Source organism: Pituophis catenifer, unplaced genomic scaffold (genome assembly GCF_029215685.1).
Source record: "Pituophis catenifer annectens isolate HBS135680 unplaced genomic scaffold, rPitCat1.0.hap2 SCAF_1, whole genome shotgun sequence".
NCBI lineage: Eukaryota > Metazoa > Chordata > Lepidosauria > Squamata > Colubridae > Pituophis > Pituophis catenifer.
The window spans coordinates 21,427,094-21,450,339 of NW_027256881.1; the positions used below are offsets into that span (position 1 = coordinate 21,427,094).

The 23,246-nt window shown below is 39.1% G+C and overlaps 1 protein-coding gene across 4 annotated transcripts; it reads left to right on the forward strand.

Annotated features, from left to right (window-relative positions):
- The first annotated feature begins 3,283 nt into the window (after positions 1-3,283).
- NCBP3 (nuclear cap binding subunit 3) lies at positions 3,284-22,801 on the forward strand. 4 transcript variants are annotated; one of them, XM_070932136.1, is made up of 13 exons: positions 3,284-3,478; positions 4,303-4,368; positions 7,538-7,643; positions 8,908-9,033; positions 9,251-9,376; positions 12,054-12,127; positions 12,573-12,681; positions 13,411-13,510; positions 14,424-14,530; positions 15,690-15,981; positions 19,021-19,178; positions 19,684-19,848; positions 21,110-22,801. In XM_070932136.1, the coding sequence occupies exons 1-13, from the start codon at positions 3,296-3,298 to the stop codon at positions 21,343-21,345; spliced, it is 1,848 nt and encodes a 615-aa protein (XP_070788237.1). In that variant the 5' UTR covers positions 3,284-3,295; the 3' UTR covers positions 21,346-22,801. The 4 variants fall into 4 exon arrangements, with proteins under 4 accessions (XP_070788237.1, XP_070788239.1, XP_070788238.1 ...); XM_070932138.1 differs by having other exon boundaries at positions 19,684-19,801; positions 21,110-21,283; XM_070932137.1 differs by lacking the exon at positions 8,908-9,033.
- Positions 22,802-23,246: the final 445 nt, after the last annotated feature.

Consider the following 23,246-nt stretch of genomic DNA (forward strand, 5'->3'; position numbering starts at 1 on the left):
CAGCAGATGCAAGTCCCAGCTGCATGGCCTATTCCCCTTTCTAAGAAAATCCAGAGCAGCAACTGGAGCAGGCACTTTCCTTTACCAAGAGAGAGCTGGATATTTCAAAACAAAATCATATCATCATGCATTTAAGCTAAAAGAAAAACACCCTCAATAAGAAATCTGTTGCTCTTAATTAGGGTTACCAGATCTAGACTACAAAAAGCAGACTACTCAAAAAATCCTCTTTGTTGCCATCCAGTGGTCACCTGGATCATCGCAGCCCACATTTGTCAATCCTACCTTTGAAAGGAGCCATTCAATCATCATTTGAAAACCTTCAAGAATACCCCACATTTTGTCCCAGTTTATTAAGCATTATTAAGCATTCAAGCAGTCTGCAAAATTAATTATATAATTTCAGTCCCAAGGTAACTGAATCTCTTTTCTTATCTTAAGTCCCAACAATCATGTCAAAGAACTTGAATCTCATTGTGATAAAGGTGAAAAGATCACTTTTTCTGGGACAATTTGTATGTTTACGGCAAGTAGTTGTTTTATTTATAATTTGCAATAAGCCGTAAAATTTTAAAGTTTGCACAACCCGTGACTTGTATCACCTTAATCATACTTCTGAATCAGTGGTGAAATCTGAACCAGTTTAAGTAAGTAAGTAGAACAGCGTGCAAGAGGGGGGTGATCAGCTGTGGCACACAATCTTTTTTTTTGCTTTAAAAAGTAAAAAAAAGGCCTCTGATGATTGTGCTGCTCAGCTGGGATCGTCAGAGGCTTTTTTTTTACTTTTTAAAAGCATTTTTTCTACAACCTCTTTGGCCGAAGAGGTTGTAGAAAAAATGCTTTTAAAGAAAAAAAAAAAGCCTCTGAAGATCGCGTGGCTCAGCTGGGCATGGGCAGGGGGGTGGGGCAGGGATTTTTGCTACCGGTTCTCCGAACCACCACCCACCATTGCTACCGGATCAGGCGATCCAGTCCAAACCAGGAGCATTTCACCCCTGTTCTGAATCCCACCCATCCAGAACCACTGTTGGGCAGATTTTTTTTTACAACCCTGGGCTCTCTTACATGCATTGAGATTGCCATTCCCAGAATTGCTCTGCTAGCAAAATACTATCCCTGTAAGCAAGTCACAATTAAAATTGGCATTGATCATTCTCCTGATAGAGAAATGAGTTCTGCCACCTATGAATTTGCTAGTTCTGTTCCAAATGAATGAATTACAAATTCTCTGCTACTTTTTGCTGAAAAGCAGTTTCATAGAACAGAATAGAATATCTTTATTGACCAAGTGTGATTAGACACACAAGAAATTTGTCTTTGGTGCGTATGCTCTCAAGTATACATAAAAAGACAAGATACACTCGTCAAGAATCACAAGGCACAACACCCAGTGACAGTCATACAGTACAATAACCAATTGAATCATACTAGGAAATAATATCAATATAAATTGCAATGATACAAGCATCAAGCATATGGCCCTTTTTATGGCTTTATTTCTTTGGCTAGAGTGACACATTTTGTATATTTCTATGCTATTTTATCTATTTTACAGGCTACTTCTGAGTGTTGGCAGCTGTCAGCATTGCTGCTTCCTTGAGCATTTGTCAGTTTGGAAGATTTGGTAGCTGGACTGCACTTAACAAGAGTCTGGTCTATATTCCTTTCTAGGACAGGTGCTCAACGTACCTTGTGCCAGTGACATGTCATTCTGGCTATTTTTGGAAATGTATCTACATTCTTTTGGAAGAATCCATATTCAAAAAAGCATAGTTTAAAGGTTTCAGGAACAGAAAAAGGATACACATGGGATAAAAAAGGATACATATGGGATGAAGCCACCTGATACAATGGGATAGCTCTGTCAGACTTTATTCTGAATCCCTCCTTTAGACATTTTTTTTATGAACATGGATTTAGACCTCTTCCAGGAGAGTGCTACACCTGTGTTCAGAAATACAGGTCTACCACAAATTACTAGCATGGATAACTTTTTCAACACTGGTAACCTGTCACTTGGAAACCTTGAAACACGAAGTTGGATCTCAGATAACCATCCATAGTTGGCTGAGCTCACCCAATAACATTTTATTGGGTGATTGTGTTTCCCATCCACTCATGACATTGAGTGGAAAGGGAACTGATTCCAATGGAATCTACCAATTGTAGCTTAAATTGTTCCACATTAAAACCATAAGAATCAGCTTTATTATTTGTGTATTTGAAATGAGATGCTATACAAGTTTAATTTGCATGACCAAGGTGCAAAAAGCAAGGAACCATATGAAAGCGAATTCTTTAAACAGAGCCAGTTTGCTGTAGTGATTAAAGCAGCCAGCTGTAGGGGACCATGAGTTCATCCTGCCTTAGCACAAAGCCAGGTAGGTGATTTTGAACCAGTCATTCTAAAACCTAGGAACAAGGCAATGGGAAATCACTTTAAAAAAAACTTGCCAAGAAAACTGCAGTAGTCCAGGTACTCACCAAAAATTGACTTGAAGGTTCTTGAATATTGACAATGATAATCAAGTTGACACTGGCATTTGGGGCTAGAAAAGGGAGAGAGGATGTTGAATCTGCACAGCAGCATATTTAATCATTATGTACTTTTGTTGAGGCAGTTTGGAATTTGATGAATGACAGTCACGTGATTGCAAATGATGACTATGTTGATGTAATGTGCTTAATTAATAAAATACCTGGTTGCGTCGTTCACATATTAAGCTATGTGTAGGGCTAACAGACTTAGACTGCAGAAATAATAGCTTTATTCCTCTGATGTAACAGTAAATGAGTTGGAAGGGACCTTGGAGGTCATCTAGTCCAACCCCCTGCTCACGCAGGAGACCTGTACTAGGGATTCAAACCGCGGAGCTGCCGACCTTTCTGATCGACAAGCTCAGTGTCTGTCACTGAGCCACCTAGTCAGGCATGTATGTATGATATGTATGTTTGTATCAGACGTGTATGTGCTGATGGAAATTCTATTTGCTCAGTTTACGGTTCAATACATTGTGACAACATTAATAATTATCAGATTGGCTTAACCTAAAGAATGTACTTTTTCCTATTTTCCTGCAACCGCGAGGCAGGATAACATCAAATCCCATCCCATGAGGCGGGGCGACGGATAATTTCTCAAGTCCCCTCCACAGTCCGCCCCTCTGATGGGCGCAGCACCTCCCTCGAGTGGCGCTCTGCACAGCCGGTCAACGTGTCTCTATGACTTCCGCCTTCACTGTTCCTGTTTCCGGTCTCGCCCTCCTTCGGCGGCGGCGGCAGGGCCTGTGGGGCGATGGCGGCTGTACGGGGCCTCCGTATTTCGGTGAAGGCGACTGAGCCGGAGCCCATGGAAGTGGAGGAGGGCGAGCTGTTGCTTCAGGCCGCAGCCCCCGCTACCACCTCGCCTCAGATAGCTACGGCATCAGCAGAGGAGTTACCCGTGCCTGTGGGGTGCTCTCTGAGGGAGCTGCTGCCGGTAACGGAGCCGGGGAAACGGGCCGGGTGGAGGGGATCACGGGAGGCCCTTAGACACATAAACCTGGATCCGGAGGCTTGAAAGAGAGGGCACTCTTTGCGCATGTGCAGGCTGCGTGTCCCATGACCAAAGAGGGACTGAATTCGCTGTGTCAGGGATGAATGGAGTCACCCGAGATACGCGGATGTTGACAAACAGGCAGGGCGACCCTGATTAAAAGATCTCTTCGCTTTCTTCCCTCGTTCCTCCTTCTGCCTCCAACTCTTGTTTGCACGGCTTTCTGGCCCCAGATAGAAGCTTTCCCGAAATTTGGCAGATTTGCACTAAAAGGGGAGTTTTATTTACTGATTACTTACTTGGGCTTCGTCATTTCACAGAAAATGCAGTGTAGCTGAGGAGGTTTCTCTTGAATTGTTCCATGGGCTCCTGAAAGAGCCCTGTATGGAGGACCATGAAAGCGGCTTGCTCACAAGTGCCCAATGCTCTTATGGAGTGAGCAGTCCCAATAGGCTGGTGAGGAATGGTAGTTATTTACCAATCCTTTACTTTGGGCTTCAAAAAGAAAAAAAAAAGTACATTAGTTCAGTTTAAAATTAACAGAAAACAAGAAAGAGCAACTGAAATGATGTTTTTTTGTAGCTTGGATGGCCCTTGTTAATGGGCTTGGATCTTTGGGAATTGAGAGATGACCAAAGGTTGAAACAGGGTTTCTAGGAGAACTTCAGATTGGGAAAATATATTATAACTTTCATCATTAATTGGGGACGCTACCCTGCCGAAAGGCAGTTTGTTCAGTAGTTATATTAATGATTGTTTTATTTCAGGATACTAGCAGAAGATATGAAAACAAAGCTGGGAGCTTTATCACTGGAATAGATGTGACTTCAAAGGTATTTACAGACAGTGATGTGCTTTTCATTCACTTTGGAAACCTGAAAAATGACAAATTTCAGATTTATTGACGTACACATATACATGCAGTAAAATCTCTGAAAGTTAAAGGAAAGTGATCAACATATGGAGGTGGTCAACATACAGAACTACTGATATGTACATGTGCCTCATTTTATTGTACAGCTTTTATTAGAGAATGTCATTCAGAAACATAGGGAAAACACAGGAAAATCATTCTTACAATATTTTATCATACGGAATTAATACATTTATATATGTATTGTTACCTCATGGTTTGATCATTCTTTCCGAAAAAAGTCAATTTTAGTTTGTTTCTTGTTCTTTTTATGAAGGTAAGCGGAGAAAGCATTCTAAACACTGGCTATACCATTCAGCATACCTGGGCATTTTTCCACAACAAATGACTAATTGTATTATCAAATGACTGACATCCTCTTCTTTTGGAATATCTGGAATTTCTGGGTCCTCAATTCTTCTGGTTCACTAATTGCTTCCAGCACTTTTCTGCTGGGTTGTACCGTGGTCAATACTGATTGGAAAATTGCTTCTGGGTCAGGTTCATCGCACATTGCTTCATCATCATCCATTGCAACAAAATCTTCAAAATCTGCTCCCTCGAATTCTGCCATGAGAGGTAGAGCAACATCTTGCTCTTGGGTTGTAGCAAATCCAGCTTTCTTGAAGCACTTCTGTATTGTTTCAGACTTCTTCATTTCTCGGTCAGTACCTCTTATCCATTCCTCAAATAGGGCACCAGTCATCCATCCAGATTTGTTAGTTTTCCAGATGACAGGAAGGTCTTTGGGCTGCAGATTCTTGAATGAGCGTGGCTTTGCCAATTTACCAATCACCAAAGATTTTAGCTTCTCTCCGGTTAAGCTAGCGCACAGCAGAACTGCAAAACGTTCTTTAGAAAGTTTTCCACTCTTAACATTTGTCACCCCTCATAACAAGGCTCCTGTTGGGCATCGCCTTGAAAAAGAGTCCACGCTTGTCAGCATTAAAGATGTCATCTTTGAAGCCACTGAGGAAGTTTGGAAACTTTTCAATGAACTCTACAACAACTTCTACTGGGACTTAGATTCACCACACAATACTTTCTGGGAGATCTTGTGTCATAGTTTAAATTTCTCGAGCCAACCAGTTGATGCTTGGAAATGTGATACCCTGAGCTCTTTTGTAAACATTTTAGCAATTTCTTGGATCATTGGCCCAGAGATTCTGGTGTTAACGGCCCTCATTTGTTTGAACCAACATAACATGGCTTCATTGACTTCATCCAGCAAAGTGTTTCTCCTTTTACATTGTAAATTTCTACATTCTTTATCGTATCTCTCCAAGTACACATCCTTATGTTTTTGGATATTGCTTACTGTCATCTTGCTGACACCAAAATGTTCCGCCATCATTCTTTGGATACTGTGTTTCCAGAAAACATAAACATAAAAAAGATCAAACTTCTATGTCAGTTTTTTCAGTTCCTTCTTTTTTCCATTACAACTCAACTTGCATAGAGAAAAGACAAAAGTTTTTTTAAAAATAAAAAACCCTGATTCTTTCTCATATAACTACTTCATAATTGTAGCCAAACATTGTTTGTTGCACTTTAAAACTGTGTTTTTCTTTCACAATGGTTAGGTCCATTGTAAATCGCACACTGTTGTTGGCACTTTGCTTTGATGGCCACCGCATGGTGAAACGAATAAAACTGCTTGCACATGTCTGTGTTCTATGTGTATTTGTTTCATTTTACCATTGGTTATTTTTTAATTGATCCTGAAAAGGGGAAAATAATTGATGTGGAAAAAAATTAAGCCTTTGTGCAATTTGTCATTAGGAAATAAATTCATAATTATCATTGTTAAACTGCCGAATCAAAGTCAAAAATATTTATTCTCTTGATACTCTTCTTGAAAGAAATTCATTGCTACCAAGTCTTCATTTCACTTTTCTTGCCCTTGGTGCAGACTGGACTCAACAGGTCAAGTTATAGAGAGTAAATTAATACCATGTGTCAAGATCCAGGTGGTCAAGATACACCATATACAGAGGTAGTCAGTATAGAGGGGGTGGCTTTCTATTGTTTACATATAGTGTACGCCCTGACTATGAAAATTAGGTCAACTTAGGGGGAGATGGTCAATATAGAGAGGTGATCAACTATGAAGGTTTTACTGTATTTTTATATGAATGTATATTATGTGAGTTTCACTTCAGTGTATAGGCATATTTCTAGAGCACGGCCTTCCCCTTTAAAAATGGGGGGGGCGCTGTTGGCAGGATCCAAGTAATGTGTTATTTGCAATTTTGTAAATTATGTTCTTTAATAAGTATATAATGGCAAATGTAATAGTTTTCATTATTTTTTTCTCTAGAATCTCTCAGTGTGAGCTTCCCTTCATAGTTGACTGGTCTCCATACATAAGTCTGAGCCTGAAGAAATATATTTCCATTCCCCAATACAATCAGTATTTAAATGGGACTGTGATGTTCGAATTATTGAAAATAACATTTGACACAAGAACTTGGTCTCAGTATGCCTGCACTGGGAAATGGTTGCTTTTTCCTGTCATCTATCATCAGCTTCTCTGATTAATTACTCTAATAGTTATTTGCAGAGACTGGGCTATGGCACTCTGGACTCATCCCCAGTTTTAGCAAAGCTGTTGAATACAGATGATATTTTATTGCAAGAAGCAATTTATGGGAAGATTTTGTATCCTGAAACAATCAGGCTTCTGCATATTTTTCTTAAATAGGAAGCTACCTATCTTCCTGCTGTGAATGTGAAAAATTGTAACTCTCTAAATTTATTCAGAAGCTTTTTGAATGGTGGCCTGGATTTTATTTCCCAATTGCATCATTCCCTTTTGTCAGGGAGAGCCAAATGTTTCTGCATCACATGGAGACTTGATAGAAGGAGCAAGTTGTTTTTCCAGTTACACTGCATAAAGCATCAGGCCATAATTTCTGCTGCTATTCCGTACAGGTAATGATGTAATACTGCAGAGCAGCACACACGCACAAAATGAATTTAGGTTTTAAGAAATATGAGTATCTTTTCTGTTTTTTGCAAAGCAGATATCGGCTGCTGTTACTACCAGTCACTTGGATGTTCAATCACCTCTTTTTTCCGTTTTGTAGGAAGCTATTGAGAAGAAGGAGCAGAGAGCAAAACGTTTTCATTTTCGTGGAGAAATCAATCTTGCTCAAAGAAATGTAACACTGGATCGAGATATGATGAAGAAAGGTATTGAGAACTGTGTGCTCTTTAAAAAAGCAAATCTTCCTATTTGCTGTGAGCTTTGTAAAACTATTGGTGTTTTGGTCTTCCAGGTTGGATGAAATGCACAACTGATCCTCCTTAATGAGTGTATTTTTCAGTGGATAACTTTGTATACATGAGGAAAGAATCCAAACGATATATTTTTTAATTTCAGCAAATGAATTAGTAAAGTAGAGCAGTTGTGCTAGCAGTTTGGGAATCGGGCACTTTGTGTAGAAACAGTATGTCAGCTGCCACTCCAGAATGGTTGTGCTTCTCAACCATTCAGTATCAGTTGCCATGAACTTGGGGGGGGGGGGAGGCTGGATGGGAGGGGGGATGCTTCGGGGAAACGAAACTTCATTGTATCTGAGATGGGCTTCAAGGACAACTGGCTGGGAATGGAATGCAGCTGCAGACCAAACCTATGTCTGAAGTGACTGTTCTGAAAACATCTTATTGATGTTTGATAGGACATGGGGGCCCAGTAATGGGAGGCAACTGAAGGAGGGAAAAGTTAAATTTGGGGATTTTGGCGCACGATTCTCAGTTCTGGCTGTGCATTACTGTAATTCCCTTGACCTCTAGTAAACTATCTTTCTCAATAAATGGAGGTAAGGATCGTTCTTACTTAGGGGTTCAAGCTGAGGCAGGTCTGACACAGTAGAATAAGTGTCTATTCTAGTACATAATTATCTGCTATGTACTGAGTCAAATCATTAGTCCATCTAGGATTGAATAATAGTGGAAGATGTCAGAATGAACTTTACATGGAAATATGCTCACATTGAAAAAGCTAAAGTCTTGTTTCTTTCTTGTTCAACTGTTGGTCCTGTGATCCTTAAATGAGAACAAATAACTGTTGAATTTAATGGGATTTATATTTGAATAGATTTTTTAAAATGTGCATTATTCACTGTTTTCAAAAGAATGATGACCCCCCCCCCCCCTTCACTTCTTTAACCTTGTTATGCCTACATTAGGGAAAGAATGTCCAGGATGGACTATGGAAAAGGGAATGAAAGGAATCCTTTTCCAGGGTTTTTCATCTAGATAATTCTCACTGATGATGGGACAAAGCAGCCTTTCTTCCTTTTTTGAGCTGTGCTGTGCTGTGCTTTCTTGAACTTTCAAAAAAGTGATGGGAAGCTGATTTATTTGCGTTGTTGCCTGATGTTTTTTGTTTCGTTTGCCTTATTTTTCTTTTGTTAGTTGCTGACACTTAGACTAGATTTTGAATTTCTTGCAGCCATTCCCAAATTGCGACTAGATACCATATATATTTATGGTGTTGATGAAATGAGCACTCAGGATATTTTTGCCTATTTCAAGGAATATCCCCCTGCTCACATTGAGTGGCTGGATGACACATCTTGTAAGTACTTGAGAACAAATAAACTACAGTAAATTTGTTTTAAGCAGAAAGATGATGTATTCTATGGGGATTGTCACCTTTATTTTCTGTTAAACTTATACTGGGAATGGAAAAGTTTTTCCTTATGACATTTCTCTCAGACTTGAGACAGATGATTGCATTTTTCATTATGTGTTTGTAGTTTGGGAACTAACTGAATTTTTTTCTTTCTTTTGAGGCAATGTGGTTTGGCTTGATGAAGTAACAGCAACGCGAGCACTCATCAACATGAGTTCTATGCCTAGTGAAGCAAAAATGAAACCCCAAGAAAACTGTAAGAAAATAGAAGACTCCACAAAGAAAGGTAAAAGACACTTTGTTCCTTAACCACAGGATTTTGTATTTTGTATGGTACACCTAGGCACATGTTAATTGAGGAGAAACAGGCTTCGACTCAACCCTTCCAAGACCGAGTGGCTGTGGCTTCCGGCGTCCCGATATAGCCAGATGACTATTGGGGGCGAGTTACTGGCCCCCTCGCATTTTTACACAAATAGAAAGCAAAAAGAAAGGAGAGAGAGATTTCTTGGTTGTCTTTTTGCTTTTAGTTCAGCTCCTTCTCTTTATAATTAAATATTTTTATTTGAATCTCTTGAGTCTTTTTTTGTACATCTCCACCCCTGACCACCCCAACGATGCCCTTGAAGTGATGTCTCGGTGTCTGGAGGCTGTGCGGATCTGGATGGGGAGGAACAGGCTCAGGCTCAACCCATCCAAGACCGAGTGGCTGTGGTTTCCGATGTCCCGATATAGTCAGTTGACGCCATCGCTGACTATTGGGGGTGAATCGCTGGCCCCCACGGAGAGAGTTCGCAACTTGGGCGTCCTCCTGGATTCACGGCTGTCTTTAGAAGAGCACTTGACGGCCGTGACCGGGAGGATCTTTCATCAGGTTCGCCTGATTCGCCAGTTGCATCCCTTTCTGGATCGGGACTCCCTACACACAGTCACTCATGCCCTCGTCACCTCCCGCCTGGACTATTGCAATGCTCTCTACATGGGGCTCCCCTTGAGGAGCACCCGGAGGCTCCAACTGGCGCAGAGTGCGGCCGCGCAGGTGGTTATGGGAGCAACATGGCGCTCCCGTGTGACACCTCTCCTGCGCGAGCTGCACTGGCTCCCGGTGGTCTTCCGGGTGCGCTTCAAGGTTTTCGTTACCACCTTTAGAGCGCTCCATGGCTTAGGACCTGGCTACTTACGGGACCGCCTACTACCACAAAAAGCCTCCCACCGGGCGGTATGCTCTCATAGAGAGGGGCTCCTCCAAGTGTCGTCAGCCAAACAATGTCGACTGGCGGCCCCTAGGGGGAGGGCCTTCTCTGTGGGGGCACCTACTATCTGGAACGAGCACCCCCCGGAGATACGGAGGATCCCGGATCTGCGCACTTTCCACCGTGCCTTGAAGACACTCCTATTCCAGCAGGCCGGCCTGGCCTAATTTTCTCCCCTTCTTTTAAATTTTTAAATTGAAATTTTAATTCGTTTTAAATTATTGGGAATTTTAATTGTCTTGGGCAAAAATTATTTAATTTGATTTTAATTATGTTTTTTAACTTTTGTATTCATGTGTTTTATTTTGTGCCTGTTCACCGCCCTGAGTCCTTCGGGAGAAGGGTGGTATACAAATTTAATAAAATGAAAAAATGAAAAATAAGTTTGTGACATGATTCTCTGTTGAGGTGGATTATTGGTTTGGCTGAGCTTGTACAGATAGTCATTGACTTACAACAGTTCATTTAGTGACAGTTCAAAGTTACAACAGCGTTGAAAAAAGTGATATATGACCGTTTTTCACACGACCATTGCAGCATCCAGATGGTCATGTGATCAAAATTCAGGCACTGACTCATATTTATGATGGTTGCAGTGTCCTGGGGTCATGTGATCACTTGTAACCTTCTGACAAGCAAAGTCAATGGGGAAGCCAGGTTTACTTAACCGTGTTACTAACTTAACAACTGCAGTGATTCACTTCACTGTGGCAAGAAAGGTTGTAAAATGGGGCAAAACATGCTTAACAAATGTCTCAGTAACAGAGATTTTCGGCTCAATTGGGGTCGTAAATCAAAAAGTTTTAACTTCAATTCTAACTATACTAGAAAGATATGGAAAGACTCCATCCGGGTTATCTCCAATTTTTGGTTGATCAAACTACAGCAAATAGTGAGGCAGTCATTAACGAATAGAATTAGAATGATGGCATTTGGGAAAAAACTGTTCTTGCGTTTAGTTGTTCTGGTGTGCAGGGCTTTATAGCGTAGTTTGGAGGGTAGGAGTTGAAACTGTCCAGGAGCCCTCTTTTTGACTCGTGCAGTATACAGGTCCTCAATGGAAGGCACGTTGGTAGTAATTGTTTTTTCTGCAGTTCTAATTATCCTCTGAAGTCTGTGCCTGTCTTGTTGGGTTGCAGAGCCAAACCAAACAGCTATAGAGGTACAGATGACAAGACTCAATAATTCCTCTGTAGAACTATTATCAGCAGCTCCTTGGACAATTTGAGCTTCCTGAGTTGGCACAGAAAGAACATTCTTTGTTGTGCTTTTTTGATGACGTAGGTAATGCAAGAGCGTTTCCTATGCTCTTCCATGGTTCCAAGCCAACTAATAATTCCAATGGCATTACTGTCTGAAATGTTTGTAATCTTGAATGCTTTGGACTGATATTGGGATAACCTGCATGCAGATTAGGTTCTCTGTCCCTGAGCTACTTGGTACTAGGTAGAAAATGTATTTCTTTCATAAGAAGTGTGGCTCATCTTCCTCTTCCTTTTCTGAGGCCTACATGGCTTTACTGCTGGGAACCTGGAGAATCAATATTAGAGTGTAAAACAGCCAGCTAAGTTTCATTGTTGTGGAGAAATCCTGCTTCATCTCATGACTTCTGCCTTTGGCACTTCTGGATAATCAACTACCGTAAGGCACTGTTTACTAAGTATAGACACGAAGGTAATGATTGTAAAATATATATTTTGTTTATTTTAGAAAAACAAGAGGAAAGCTCAGATGATGAAACAGAAGAAGGTGAGGTAGAAGATGATCATCCAAGTGATACAGAGGTTAGCGCAATTATGGTGTTAGCTGAGGGATTCTGGGAGACGTTCTGCATATCTGAAGACTGCCCATACTGGGGAAAGATGAAATAAATAACAGAATATGACTAATGAGTATCTGCAATCTAATTTGCCATGGGGAGGAGGGAGAGTTTCATTGACAACCTCCAATAAAATGTAATTATAACATAGGAATTGTGATTGGTTGTGTATTAGACCAAAAGAGGCCCCTTAAACTGAGCTTTGTGCTCCTCTCAAAGACATGTATATCATTTTGCAATTTCATTGAACTGAATAAAAAGTGAACGCAGAATCAAAAACTGGGCTGGTTTCTTCAAGCAGAGAGATCTTGAGTTGAAATAGAACAATAAATTTGTGGTTTTCAGGCCCTCTTTTGTTATGGTCACTCCTGAAATACTAGCCTGAAATGTGTGGTGTTTTTTTTCTACAGCTGGACACTTTATCCCAAGTGGAAGAAGATTCCCTTTTGCGTAACGACCTTCGTCCAGCCAGTAAGCTGGCCAAAGGCAACAAGCTCTTCATGAGATTTGCCACTAGAGGTAAAGAGCTTGATCTATACAAAGAGTCCATTGCAACGCAGTGCACAGTTATGGCCCAGTGTTTGTCTTAATTTTATGGTCCACAGAAATCTTTCATGAACCCTGAAATATAATGAATTAGCTATTTCCCATCTATATAGTAATTAACCAAAATTTTCGCAGAAATTTCAAAAGAATTAAAAGCATTTGTAAATTTGTAAAATATTTTAAAAATTTAAAAAACTTGGTAATAAGATGTAATGTGAAATAAAGTATGGGTACCAAGTGATCCTCTCTATAAGGCTCTGCATAACAAGGATGCTACTGAAGAGAAGTCCATCTCTTAATAGTCACCAAGTCTATCAGAAAAAGTTTTATTTAGGTAGGTTTTCATCTCATCTTTTAATCTTTCCTAGTGCTTTCCGCTCTGATTCATAGATTTCTTTGCAGATCAGGTATTAGCTGTCTGTGGACTGCATGAGACCACAGCAGTGAAATGTGATTGTCATTTTTTTTTTCTATGTCTTTTAAAAATATTTTTAGAGAAATAACACTCCTGTTTAGATAGTAAGCCTCTACAGCCTTAACCCACCTATTTCAAGTTAAAAAAAACAAACCCCACAATATTAAAAAGGATTAGGGTTACATTTTAGCCATTGAAATTGATTCCCACTATGGAAAGAATTTGTGATTGGTTCCAATAGTGTAGAATGTCCCTGCATCTACTTAGCATTTGTGCTACTCTTACAGATGACAAGAAGGAGCTTGGGGCTGCCAGGAGAAGTCAGTATTACATGAAATATGGAAATCCTAATTATGGAGGCATGAAAGGCATCTTGAGCAACTCATGGTGAGCTGGGGAGAGATACCCCTTGGAAATTGTATTGTCCAAAATATGAGCTATTGTGTTAGCCGGATTCCTTTTTTGAAAATATTTTTCATTTCCCATGTCTCGTGTCTCTGTCAGGCCAGGAAGATGTATGGGAAGTATCTTCTCGGTATGCTCTTCATTCTGTATAACAGCATCAGTTAATGCACTGGGCTCATTAAGGGCTGCCTTTAGTCCAGGCCCATCTTACTATATTCTTGGAATGTGGAATTAGGTACATGCTTGATTACAAGAAGACATTACAAGTAGAAGAACAGCAGACAGCACAAGAAATAAATACTCAGGAATACTGAAAATAGGAATGTTCTTGGATTCAGGAAATATCTAGAATAGTTTCCTAGACTCCATATAATTTTGAGTTGTAATTTGAAAAGTTGCCATATCTGCAAGATCAAATTAATATGTACGGTATATCTGGGAATGGGTTGTGGGGGGAAACAGGTTTTTTAGTTGTAATAGTTGACACAATATGCTAAAGCTAATCCTGATTTAACAAAGTGCAATTGCTATGTTCGTAGCAAACATAGCATATTTGCCTAACATACTATGATTAAACAAATGTAAGTTGTGTTATGATATAACACACAGTGGTCTGGTTCATATGACCCATTAGAACGCTTTCTGGATTCTCATAGAACACTGAACTATAACCATAACCAAGCTTCATTTTTTTTTCTTTTTGTCATGGTAGTGACAAAAGACAATGTGAAAGATCATCATTTTTCTGGGTCATTTGCAAATGGAAGGGGGCACAACCAAATCATTCCTTATCAAAAATTCACTGGTTATATCTACAAGGCCAGTTTTTAGTGGAAGGTTATAGGAAAAACCAACGTTAGTGCACATGTTATCTGTAAATCTTCTGTCTTTGCAGGAAGCGGAGGTATCATTCACGCCGACTTCACCGGGATGTAATTAAAAAAAGAACCCTCATTGGGGATGATGTTGGTCTGACACCCCCTTATAAACATCATCATTCAGGTAAGTGAAAACATTTTGTAATGCAAGCAAATTATAACTACTTCCAACACAGTTGGTCTGTTGTACATTATAAAACTGGAGTATGAATATAAAACTGGTGTATGAATCGTGTATGTGTAAATTTTTTTCTTCTGTCATAAAGGCTTCACTACCTAATTTTGCATATGTACAGTATGGACTCTCCAGTAAAAACAGTTATCTGTATTATAGAATAGCATTGTGAAATCAAAATAGGAAGGAAGAACTGGGTTTTGGGACTGTGCTTTCATTCCTCTCTAAAAGCAACAGAAAGTGTTATTCCTGGAATGTAGGCCAAGATAGTTTAAGAATCCAAGTAATCGTCTGGAGCAAATAACACAAATAGGAAAAAAACACTAGATTTGTAAGGGAGGAGTTAGTCTCGTCATTCAGCCTCAAACTCAGATAAAATTAATTATATTGTTTCAGCCTTTAGAATGTAATTCATGCAAAACAAAACAACCAAGAATCTGCGCATACAAATGACATGTACTGTATGAGCAAACTCAAAAACCAACCAACCAGGGAACAAACTTTACTTTTTTATACAGAAAACTTAGACTGAGACCTTTATAGTGACATCTGATGACCAATCTTGCACTTTTTAAGCTCTTTTTCAAGGTTTCTAAGAAACCTCCTTATCCTTGGGATGGTGACATTGTTTGGTGGATGGCGTTTTTTCTTTTGAGAGTGGGCATCGGAATTTCATTTTAATGTATGCCATTGTGTATACAGAAAAATGACAATAGAGATTATCTTCTTTTCTCTTCATTAGAAGGTGGTCTATTCCCACATTAACTTGCTACAATCATTACTGGTGTAATAGACAGGCTCTTATTTATTATCATAAGTTACTTATTATCATAATTCATGATACAGGGAATTCTTTAACACGGAAATTAGCAAAATAGATTTCTAAGGTGCTTAGGTATCGACAGAAGTCATTTGGGAAAGAAGAATTGCACTAAACCAGCAAAATATTTACTGAATTCTTATTTTTTGAGATCATGTCTGCCTTTCTTTGCAAGTACTCCCGGTGCCACCTAATGAAAGACTTTTATTTTTTGTATGCAACTGTTTTCACACATAAAATGCTGGGTGCAGTTTTAGCCTTTTTAGAAAGATCATTCTTGCCTTCCAGGATTAGTAAATGTTCCTGAAGAACCAATTGAGGAAGAGGAGGAAGAGGACCAGGATGATGATGATCAATATATGGATGAGGATGATCGTGTAGTTGTGGAATATAGAGATGAACTGCAAGCTTACAAGCAGTCTCGTGAACGGAGTGCTCGGCGTTCCAGTGCTAGCGAATCTGATTCTGATGAAATGGACTATGATCTTGAGCTGAAGATGATCTCTACTCCTTCCCCCAAGAAAAGCATGAAAATGACTATGTATGCAGATGAAGTAGAGTCTCAGTTGAAGAGCATTAGGTAAGGCTGGTTTACATTGAAAAAGCTGGGTATCTCTTAATCCTGGATTACTTTGGTGAGCTGATGAGGTTTGACCATCAAATTAAGACTGCATAAAAGAAGAAAATTGGTTCAAGCTAAGTATGTTGGGATTATAGGCACACTGGTGATATGGAAAAACAGACATGAAATAAAATGATTAATTTAAAGCAGAATAAATGAAGCAATTGCAATGTCACTGACCACAAGATTATAGTAAGAGGTGAATCAGAAATTATTTGAGAGTAAAACAAATTTGGAAACGATATTAAATTCAAAAGATGAAAGAGTATATTCAAATATATTTTCTTTGCCTGTTCCATTAATACTGTAAACACACACAAGCATTCTAAATATTTAAATGTAAACACTGTTCCAGTGGAAGCTCAAGATTTTTAGATTGTTCAGGTTCACATAAAGGTCATAATAGCGCAAAAAATTAAGACAGGTAAGGAAAGAAGTTGTGAAGGGAAAAGGGTTTCTTTAATCAGCTAGATTAAATTCTAAGAAAGAATAAAAAAGTCTACCTCTCCCATCTTCAGAGAAACTAAAAATTTGGAGTTTGAAGGAATTCATCAGTATCTTTTCTAGCATCCGTAAATAAGCCCTTCTTGTTTGTTTTAGCACTTTACAGACGCATGTATGAATGACATAAGTGTGACATCTCATGATCTATGTGTTTGATGCCACTGCCATATTTAATTGGCTTTCTACTTTAGATTCTCAGTTGTTGATTCTACGCAGGGATATTTTCAAAGTGGCAGTAAAGATAGTCCTCCAGCTACTATGACAATTGGGACTAGAATTTCTGCTGCTAAATGATGCTGTCATAAAATGCAATATCATTTGACCACATCACTTAGCAGAGGTGGTCCACGTTTCCATTATTACATGAGGACTTTGTAACCATGACATGGGTAGAAATAGCAATAGCACTTAGAGTTATATACCACCCTATAGTGCTTTATAGCACTCTCTTAAGTGGTTTGCAGAGTCAGCATATTGCCGCCAATAGTCCTCATTTTACTGACCTTGGAAGAAAGGAAGGCTGAGTCAACATTGAGCTGGTCAGGATTGAGCTCTTGGCTATGGGCAGAGTTAGCCTGCAATATTGTAATCTAACCACTGTGCCACCGCGGCTCTGAATGCTGAAACTGTGTTCCCAGACAAGCAGGTCAGTGGACAAGTGTTATGGGTAGGCCAGTAGGTGCTCTGGGTGGGCATTACGGAATATGGGCAGGCAAGCACTAGAGTACAAATTCCCATGCTGCCCAGATGTGCCTCAGGAGAGAAAAGAGCAGAAGCGAATGCCAAACACCTAATGGTCACAATCTCATGACCATGGGAATGCTGTGACTTTGAGGAGACATAATAAATCCCCCGATTCACTGCTATTATAATCAGTCACTGAAGAAATAGTTATAACTCAAGAAATACCTGTATATGGATTGATTATGTTCCTATATTTCTGGACTTTAAAGATGTCAGTAATTTCTTTGATCCTGTGTGCCTCAATTTTCGTACATCTGAACTTTCTTACCAGTAACCAAATCATACATTTGCTCATACCAGATGTTTTGTCCATGGTACCAAGGCTCCATATTGGATTGGCAAGACAGACTATACATTTTTCCTAGAGTTTCCAGAAATCATCTCATAAAAGTTAAAAATAAAATAATTCTAACAATATGTAAAAGAAAGCAGAATATAAGGCTATAATCGGATAATATGTCCTGGTTCTCTTTGACACATTGTAGAAGTAAAGTTAGTTACTAAACTTAGTTATACCATTGTTACTAAAGCTCAAATAAATCACACATAGATCTGTATGTTATAATAAAACTTTGTTTCTATATTAAAATATTAGGTTACAATACAGTTATACAAGCTGAATAATAATTTTACATGTATCATGAAATTCCATATTTTAGCAATAGTAATGTAATGTGTTATTGATTTTATTTCTACATGGTTAGTTTTAAATATCCAGTATGTTCTAGTAAGTTCTAGGTCCTTCATGATCCAATGAAGTATTATATATAAAAGTTAATATAATCATTTTATTAATTCAGTTTTATAAGAAGGAATGTAGATGCTTCATTTTTACTCTTCCAAACTTAAAATAGCTTCTAACAGCATACATTTTTTCTGTGATTTTTTTTTTGTCCAGCAAACCTTTTCATTAATTTAGACCAACTTTTATTTTTGTATTTTATGCATCTTTATGTGGAAAAGAGAAAAGTCACATATGGATTCTGTAAAACAAAAAAATTAGGTCAATTTAAAGCAATTTTTGAACTAAGCCATGCTAGTACAATGTTTTTCACACTAAACCAGGGGTGAAATGCTACCAGTTTGGACCGGTTCGGCCGAATCGCTAGCGATGGCAGCGGGTGGTTCGGAGAACCGGTAGTGACAGCAGCGCGAGGCTCTGCCCAACCACCCGGTCATTGTTACTTCCTGGTTTTAACCAGGAAGTAACCTGTTATTTACCCTTTGTGCATGTGTGCGTGCACTTCTGAACTGGTAGGGAAGGTAAGTAGATTTCACCCCTACACCAAACCTACCCAATTCAGACTTCATTTGATTCAGACTTCTGATGGTTACTTTTTCCACAGCCTTAGAGAATGGTGAGACATGGGCAGAACAGCAATTGCCTGGGAAGACTCAAACATCTTATTTTGGTCAAGATACACACACATCATTGTAGTGCCGAGGCTCCTTTCCCGTCAACATTGATTATCATGTTTGGGAGATCCTTGCTCATGCTAATATTTAGTCTTCCCTAGTGTTAAGGACTTCAGCTAGCCTGTGGGTGATCTTTTCCTGGCTTTGAGATGTTCAGCAGAACAGAGATTGGAGCACCTTCTCACTCCAGAGCAACTGGAACCTTGATTTTGAAGTACAGATTTACCTATTCTCATTAAACTACACACTTTTTACACAAAAAGGCGTTCTGGTGGAGTTTGTAGAGCTTGCAGTTTCCATTTTGATTCATGGAGAATTTTTTTTTTAATGTAGAAATTCAATGAGAGCAGACAGTGTCGCTTCCAGCAATATCAAGAATCGTATTGGAAGCAAAGGACCCTCAGAGAAAGTTACTGATGTGAGACTGCTGTTGGAAGAAAAAAGACATGGGAGCCCTGGTCTGCATCAGCCCCTGAGCTCTGTGAAATCGGGTAAAGGATCCTTTGATGTTGATTGTCCCGATTTACTTCTGCTTTGGAGGAGCTGTTTTGTAACATTGTATTACTTGTATAATTCAGAATAAATAGGATGAACAACATGGCTATTTTTCAAATGCTAGATGCTCCTGAGATGGTTTGGCCCGCCTTTATGAAGTTTCAGATCATTTACCCTCCTGATACCGCATGTACATGTACACATACACCCCCACCCACACCCCCAGTCTTCTTCCCATCAGGCTCTAGGACAGAGTTTCTCAACCTTGACAGTTTGAAGATGTGTGGGCTTCAACTCCCAGAATTCCCCAGCCAGCGTTGTTGGCTGGGGAATTCTGGGAGTTGAAGTCCACACCTCTTCAAACTGCCAAGAGAAACTCTGATCTAGGATCATGTACTACGACTGGTATACTTAGCTTAATGTTCAGATTCTTCATTGGGATGATGAGTTTTAGTAAGCAGAGTTAAATTAAATGTATAATTATCCATGTATTGTTTCCAGATGTCCGACAGAGGCTTGGCAAGAGGCCACATTCACCAGAAGCACCTCAGCCCAGCAGTATCTCTTCATCTCACCGTGAGCCTATGTCTGATGTTCATAGTCGTCTAGGAATCCCCAGGCAAGAAGGGAAAGGCCTTTATTCAGATACCAGAGAGAAGAAATCTGGTCAGTTCTGTGCAGTGTTCTGTCAGCCAACTTTTCTGTTGCTTTTAGAAGCAGTGATGGCCAAAGGGTGTAAACAGAGCGTGTAATTCAGCACTAGTTGTTTCCTCTTTTTTTATAATAATCGTAAGTAACTCCATTAAGGTAGACAGCATGCGAAGTAATGTCATGCAGTAGCTTCATTAGTGAGCGGTGATCTGGGAAGCATAGGTTGAAATGTGTGCTGAACTCTGATGCTGATTGAGATGGTCACTGTTTCTTCAACTGCAGGGATGCTATGACAGCCATAGGTGCAAGGACTGATTGTAAATCACTTTTCAGCACCATCATAATTTTGAATGGTCGTTAAACAAATGGTTATAAGTTGAGGACTAGCTATAAAGTGCTTTTGGTTCTCTGAAAGATTAAAGTGCATTCAATTAGTTCTGTACAATAAATCTATCTCAAGAAAGTTTATAAAAACAATATGGCTGAAGTTACTAATTCTGTACATCAGATCAATTCATTCACTGCAAATTGGAGAAACCACACTTAGAGTCATTGGCTCCCTGGGCAATTTGGATTCTTTAGGGTTTTTTGGCTATTTGGATTCCTTAGGCTTCCTTAGCTATTTGGATTTGAATAAAACAATTCAAAAAAATAGCATTTTCTATACCATAAGCAAGAAAAAATAACATTTTCTCACCCATAAGCAAGGACATGTTGGTGTCCTTGCTTATAGGTGAGAGCCCTGGGGTTAATCTTGCTCAAAGGGAATGGTTAAAAAAAATTCATTTACCAACATCTGGCTCTTCAGAGAGAGATTCTGGGGATAGTAATACCCATTTGCTCTCCATGTTTTAGCACTACCTTCAAAAGAGATCTGTGCTTCGCTGTTTAAAGAAAGAGTTGCATTTTGCCATTTTATCTGGAATGAAATACAGAATGAAAAACTCTGATCATAAAGTTCTCTCTGTGGTAAATAAAAGTGGGAGGTGGGGGAAAAAAAGGTTATCAATGACAGGCAGGAATTAATATGTAGTGGTAAGGATAGAGAGAGAAATGTAAAAAATGGTGGATATTATGTAAACCACTCTGGAAGTCTTTAACAGCTGTAGGTTGAGATACAAAGTACATGAGATATTACCCCAGGAGAAGCCATATGTACATTGTGAATGTAAAACCTTAGTTTGAATTATATCATTGAAGACTTAACACCTGTTTGAGAGCATGCCTTTTCTCTGCATACAATTCTTACTACATTCTGTTCTTTGTACAATGACAGCAAATCTACGGACACGTTTGGGATCTGCATCAAAGACACAGGAAAAAGTCCCAGAGAGAGCAGAAAAATCACCAGCATCACCAGAAGATGACGACTCTGAGCTCCAGCGGGCATGGGGGGCTCTCATTAAAGAAAAAGAAGAGTCACGTCAGAAGAAAAGCCGACTTGATAACTTGCCGTCACTGCAGATTGAAATTAGTCAAGAGAGCAGCTCAGGCTCGGACACAGAATCATGATGGCTTTTAGTGCATCCTTGGAGACTCTTCTAATGGCTCCAAACTGACTTGTCTGGCCTGGGCCCAGGAGCCTTCCTCTGCCAAAGCATCCAATCCATGTTTTCAAGGAATCTCTAATATGAGATGTCCTTGCATGGCAGAGGTGACTTTAACAGTGTGTGTGGGTGTGGGTGTGGGTGTGTGTTGTCCCCTTAGGAAGCAGTCAAGTTTTATAGAAGACTTGTATCTTTCCCTTAAGTTGGAAACAAGATTCTGATACTCCAAAAACGATACAGAACTTTCTGGGTTGATCTTTGCCTTTCTGGTTTTTCTCTGGTTAGCCATTAGGGCTGGCTCTGCTTCTGCTTCTCCCACTCCAGAATGACCATGAATGTAAATCCAAGAAAGACAATGAAAATCTTTTCTCTGTTAGTGTCAGCAGTTCCTGAATGTGATTCCATTAGAATTGGCTTTCTATGTTGGAGAGAAATTTCTTACCTAAAATGAACAGATGAGAAATCCTAAATGGCATACTTTTTGTTCATTATGGAAAAATAACTTAAAAAATAATATCCATGTGTATAATGCTCAGTGGGAATATTAATTTATGTATGTGTGTGAGTACACACACATGTACAGATATAAACACACACATATCTATTTGTGGCAGTTTTGTTGGTTACAGTAACAGCTACTATTGTGATTTTATATATGCAGAATGCATTATATATATACTGTATATATACATATATATATATGCACTATATATATATATATAGTGTGTATGTGCATGCGCACGTTCATCCACGTGTGCATGTGTATAAAATAGATTAATGGATCTCGGCATAGCATCCAATAAAAGCCTATGCATAAGGCCTTTTGAGGTGAGCAGAAGTGAAGATTAGTTTCTGGTGAATCATAGCCCTGTTACTGGAGGTGTGCATATGTTTTGTCATTATTGCTGTCATGATATAGATATCTGTAGTAGGGTCTCCTCTGTATCCCCTAAATTGTATTTTCTTTGATGCTCTTACCTTGACGGGTAAGTGATAATTTTTATCTGGGCAGCTTCCCATATCCCTGCTTCTTCCAATGCAGGAAACAGGTGTATTTTTTTAAAGTTTCTGGCCAGTAAGACATGTAGCAAACATTCTTCCCAACCTGCTAGACTTCTGCAGGGAATGTACCTCTCTAGTGCCATAATATTTAATACATTTCTTGGGTCTTCCGTCTTTTCCTTTTGACAAAATGGGAGCTCTCCCCAATCTACTCCGCAACTTGGGGGTTTTGGATCATTAGTTTGGAGTTTTATGACACAGAAGAGCAGTACATGATTTAGAAACTATTTCCATGAACAAACCTTGTAAGGAAGTTAAAAGGTCTTGAAGACTTTCCTGTTTTGTACTGATTTTCATTTGTTTAAATGTGGATTCTAAAGATTATAAATGACAAAGTAAATGTGATGTTTGATTATGAACTGTTCAAGTGCATACTTTCCCTCATATAAAACCCAATTATTTGTGCACACACACTCACACACTCACAGAGTTAATATAACAAAGATTTGTATTACAAATAAAATCCTGATACTAACTATAGTATATCTCAACATCTCTGCTATCTGACTATCAGTTTCAATTCTGACTGCAAAATAATCTGGAGAGCTGAAAGCCATAAAGCTAGCTAATCATATTGTCACATTGTGATAAACCAGAATTCCAGACTTACTGTGATCCACGAGCAGAGTGCTTAATGCATGTGCCTGTTCATTCTGATGTAATAAGTGCTTTCAAATAAGATAAAGTCAGTAAATCAGTAACACGTGGAATTGATAGGCCTAACAAAGCAGGTTCATGCTTTAAAGCTATCATTTTAACTTTCATTTGTTTCTGTATAATATAGACTAATGATTAAAAAAAAAA